Source organism: Coenobita brevimanus, chromosome 45 (genome assembly GCF_032717465.1).
Source record: "Coenobita brevimanus isolate Jiangsu-jjx chromosome 45, ASM3271746v2, whole genome shotgun sequence".
NCBI classification, from domain to species: domain Eukaryota; kingdom Metazoa; phylum Arthropoda; class Malacostraca; order Decapoda; family Coenobitidae; genus Coenobita; species Coenobita brevimanus.
In genome coordinates, this window is record NC_136998.1 from 4,400,013 (window position 1) to 4,405,207 (window position 5,195).

The 5,195-nt window shown below is 43.7% G+C and overlaps 1 protein-coding gene across 1 annotated transcript; it reads left to right on the forward strand.

Annotated features, from left to right (window-relative positions):
- The first annotated feature begins 2,066 nt into the window (after positions 1-2,066).
- On the forward strand, positions 2,067-2,411 carry LOC145398390 (uncharacterized). Its single transcript, XM_080271266.1, has one exon. It carries the CDS (start codon positions 2,067-2,069, stop codon positions 2,409-2,411), a length of 345 nt encoding a protein of 114 aa, XP_080127392.1.
- The last annotated feature ends 2,784 nt before the right edge of the window (positions 2,412-5,195 follow it).

Below are 5,195 nucleotides of genomic sequence, written 5' to 3' on the forward strand. Positions count from 1 at the left end.
AATAAATTGCTCCTAAGACTAATTTCTCCCTATTGTTACTAATTTCAACCCAGACACTTTCTGTGTCCCTATTTACTTTAATGTCTGCTTTATTGTAACAGTTTAATGAATCCTTTACATAAATAGCTACCCCTCCCCCCTTTCTTCCCAGACGGTTTGACACAAATTATTATAGCCTTTTATCTGATATTCTGCTAAAAATTCTCGAGTGTCTGTATTCATCCAAGTTTCACTAATAACGGCAATGTCTATTTCTCTGTACAAATTAAAGCCCTCAGTTCATCCATTTTATTACGTAAACTCCGGCTGTGTGTGTAGTACACTTTCAGAGAGTAGTTATGCCTTGACCTTGGGATTTATTGTTATTCATTTCATTACTAACTGGGAAACTCTTTACTTTACTAATATAACATTTTTTTTGTACTATCGCTTATCGCCCTTCTATCATCACTTGTTCTATCATCTATCATCGCCTGCTCAATTTGAGGTGCCTGAGTGGATGTATCTACACTAATTGTTGAACTTTTGTTCTTAATTTTGCAAGTCTTGATGCATCTGTCCAAACATGGTAATAATGATAATGAGGAAAGTGTATGTGAGTGAGGTGGACGGGGGGGGAGAGGGAGGGGATGGCCAAGGATGAGATGGAGGGATGGAGTGGAGAGGTATATGAGAGAAGGGGGGGAGAGGGAGGGGGAGGCCAAGGATGAGATGGAGGGATGGGGTGAAGAGGTATATGAGAGAGGTGGTGTGAGCTGGGAGGAGGGCAATGAAATGGCAAGGGACAGGGTGACTTGGAGGTGATTTGTTTATGGCCACCCCTTATCGGATTAAGGCGTCTGGCAATAGACAGACAGATAGATTGATGGATAATACTAAAAAGGTGCGACTAAAAACACTTCCCTGAGGCTCCCCGTGTTCATGATTAAAATATATCTGCAATTACATTATTGACCATTTCGACAGAGAAAATTATCTCCCTTAATCCCCCTTAACCCTTGTGTGGTGTTCGGGTTTGTGGAACCCGTTTCCAATCTTTACCAAAAGAAAACTGATGCAATTAATTATTATTACAACTTCAGACTCCTTGGCCTTGGCTCATTTTCTGTGAAGAACATACAAAATAACACATTTTCAATGACTTCACACTGCACACCCCTCCTACACGATTATATTACACATGTGGTGTTCGGGTCCACTGGACCCGAGGGTAATAAAAATGTAGAGATGCTGTGTCCCTTCACTCTGTCCTCCTTCTATATGGCCTGCTGTTAGTGTGTGTGTGTGTGTGTGAGTTTTTTCTCTGCTGCTACTATTCACGCACACGGTTACAACATTGTTACATTTCAAGCACCGAAACCTGTCTGCTCCCACATTCCCGCACATTTTACCCTCTGTCTTGCTGGAACCATTCTGTATTTTCGTACACTCTCTCCCACCTGCAGATTGGGGGTGGAAAACAATAAACAAATAGCTTTGCTTGTGTGGCTCTGCATTGCAGTCGATCAAGATGGCGAAAAGGGTCTCCGTGCAGAGGGCCTTAGAGATGATTTTCGAAGAGATAGAAGCTTGGGAAGTTAAAGAATAGGAAGATATTATCAGAATTTGAAGATCGCACTTCTGTCAATTCAGAGTCTGACAGTGAGTTTGAAGAAGAGGATGAAATTGACCTTGAGCCAGCTCCAAAATGAGCCCATCGGTAGCCAGCTTCAGGCCCCCCGCAGCAGTCAGCCACAGGACCAGCTCGTCAGTAGCCAGCCACAGGACCAGCTCGTCAGTAGTCAGCCACAGGACCAGCTCGTCAGCAGCCAGCCAGAGGATCAGCCCATCAGCAGCCCACTGCAGGACCAGCCAGAGGATCAGCCCATCAGCAGCCCACTGCAGGACCAGCCAGAGGATCAGCCCATCAGCAGCCCACTGCAGGACCAGCCAGAGGACCAGCCAGTCAGGAGACAGCCCACCAGCAGCCAGCAAGTGGAGAAATATGGATGTCAAAAAATTTTGAAATTGAATGGTATCCTTGCCCAAAGAAAGAGCCACCCTGCAGGGCTGCCACTGTGATAAAGATGCATGAAGGGCCAACACGGATGGCAGTTACTCACGTGCAGGATATCGTGTCTTCTTTTGAACTTTTCATCCCGGATGACATCCAGAAAATCATTCTGGATTGCACTAAAATAGTGGGAAGGCGTGTTTTTGGAGAGGGGTGGAAGGAGATGGACCAAACCCATTTACGAGCATACTTTGGGCTTCTTAACCTTGCTAGAGTTTTCAGATCTAAAGAGGAATCCACAGAATCCCTGTGGGATGCAGAAACTGGCAGAGAACTTTTCCCTGCTACAATGTCTCTGGAAAATGTTCACATTATTTCCAGGATTATCCGCTTTGATAACCTCGAGATGACAGACTAGCTCGGTGGCAGAGAGACAAGCTAGCTGCCATCAAGACAGTGTGGGACAAGTGAGTGCACTGCCTCCCCCTGTTTTACCACCCTGGCCCTAATGTCACTGTTGATAAGCAGCTGGTGCCAGTTAGGGGCTGCTGCCCCTTCAGGCAGTAAATGCCATTAAAACCTGCAATATACGGCCTAAAAATCTGGGCTGCCTGTGATGCTGCATCATCATATGCATGGAACTTGCAAGTGTATACAAGGAGGCCAGATGGAGGAGCCCCTGATAAGAACCAAGGGATGAAAGTTGTCCTGGACATGACACAAGGACTCAGTGGATACATCACATGCAATAACTTTTTTACCTCACACAAGCTGGAACAGGAGCTCCTAAGCATATTATTATTAACCATGTATGCTGTCTTTATTGTCTGCATTTGGGATAAAGTAAACATCTAGTATTTTTACAGAAATTGTTATGGCTGCATTGATTTAAAAACCCAATAATGCGGTGGGTCCACCAGACCCGCAAACACTGGCTGCGTAACAAAAACATGAACACCACACAAGGGTTAAAATAACTGAAATAAATGTAAGCATATTCCATCTCAAACCACAAGCATAGAGCTTCATTAGCATACCTTATCACCACGTCATGTCACAAGTTTTATGAATGTTCATGAACACCCCAGTCATGAATTCTGTTTTTGGCAAATACCTCCGAAAAGTAATGCTCGATATTCATTAAATGATCTAGTGAACTACTGTATTTACGGGAGCCACACTGTTGATCATTTAACAATGTTTTCAGCTCTAAAACAAAAAGAAGCACATTATTAACTATTCATCCCATGGCCTTACATGGACAAAAAAAGTAAACACAATAGGACGAAACGAACCAGCCTGCTTGGGTAAAGGTATGACATGCGCAAAGTGCCGTCCAGGACGCCCGAAGCTCATTGTACAGTGCTAACAGCTTAATCAGGTTGTCCTGATAAAGATTCTGGATCATACTGAGCATGATGGTACCCGATGTTGGACAGGTGCCTTTACAGGATTATTGGGAAGAAGTTCGTCCATCATAAACACTTGGTTGTCCAGGGAATTGGCATCTTTTACGGGAAAGTCTAAAATTAGTAACTCAGCCGTAGGTTCATGATCTTGAAAACATTGGTCTTCATTGGCTCGTAGCAAGGATGTTGGCTACGTCCACGGGGTCATCGTAGGTGTAGTAGTCCACCTGTAGGGTGGCCACAGGGATATAAGGGCGTTTATAGTATTTTAATAGTGGACCAGACTCTGATCAGTGGGGTAAAGAGATTCACCTTGGACAAAAAGGAATGCCAGAAGTCATGTTTAACCCTTCTAGTTATTCGCCTTGCCTCAGCCCTTGCTTGTCTGTAAGCAATAAAATTTTCCTTAGTAGGCAGACTATCAAATATCCTGTATTTCATATTGCATTTCCTTAATACTTGTTGGCAATGTAGTTGTCCACTATTGAGTTCTATGCTTCGCATGAATTGTAGCGGTCTTGGGAATATTAACCTCAGCCCCGTGTAAAATTGAAGTGGCTAAGTTTTGGACTTTTACATCTATGGTCTCCGTGAGAAGGATCTCCAATCCGAATTCTGAAAGTAAAATTCTGGAAGCTGAGGGTCCGAAAAATCGTCGTATGAATAAGAGAAACACATACGTAAGTGATCATTTCCCAAAGAGTCATCATAAGGATTCCATGAGAAGTTTTGATGTATATCTAGGGAGGCCAGAGATATCTCTATAACCAAAAAGTTACCAGTACGATCATCTTCACGAGTCGCCCTACCATCGTTCAGAAGACAGAGACTAGACTGTAGCATTAGGTCGGCTACTTGCTTCCCACAGTCATTGATTCTCAAGCTACCCCACTGATTGTGATGGACGTTAAATTCGACCAACACTAACTTATTCGAGGATGGTGGTCAAATAGTGAATTCAAAGCATCACTAGAAATGTGGCCATGTGGTGGACAGTAGAATGAGGAAATGATAGATACCTGTTATTAAATTTTACTGGACAGCTTCTAGAGTAGAGTTTAGAACCACTTCCTTCTGTGAGTGTGATTTGTGTGTGTACTGTATATGGCAACTCTGTGACCATCTTATCTTCTACACGAGTGATAGTGTTTGAGCTATGCAGGATCAGGGTGATCCACCAGTCACATCTCCTGTAAACAAATAACGTCTGGCCTGTGTATAGATAACGAGATCGCTATGATGTGTAACCTATTCCCAAGAGTCCTACAATTCCATTGCAACACAATGAATGCAACGGTTTAACATTTATGAAGAGGGCCAGTGTGTTTTGCGTATTTACGTTGCCAGAGTGACCACTGGAGGACCTGAAACCGGTGCCTGCTAGCGGAAACCTCCATTGCTTCATTAATAAGGGGGCACCCAGACTCCCTTGGGGAAGAGCTACTTCTTCTTTCCCTTGTTGGAGCAAAAGAAGGTAAGACATGAGGATGTTACCTGGGGGGACGGGGGTTTAGATTTACATATTGGACGTGTCATATTTCTGTTTCTGCTTGTAGTAGTGGCAGCAGCAACTTCTGAACAGAAAGGAGCAGCAGGGATATAAATACGAGAGTTACGGAAATTCATGGAATACAGAATCCTTGGCTCGACATCAAAGCAATGAAAATGACACAGCTTCAACAAATCCTTAACCTAAGAGGAAGTGACTGACTTTATCAAGGGATCTCCACTTGCAAGTTTTTTATAACCTGCTTCGCCTCACCAGCACAGCCTGCAACCACTTTCTTGATAAA

Excerpts from the sequence above, each read along its gene's own strand:
- LOC145398390 (XM_080271266.1), top strand. The coding sequence starts at position 2,067 with ATGCATGAAGGGCCAACACGGATGGCAGTTACTCACGTGCAGGATATC.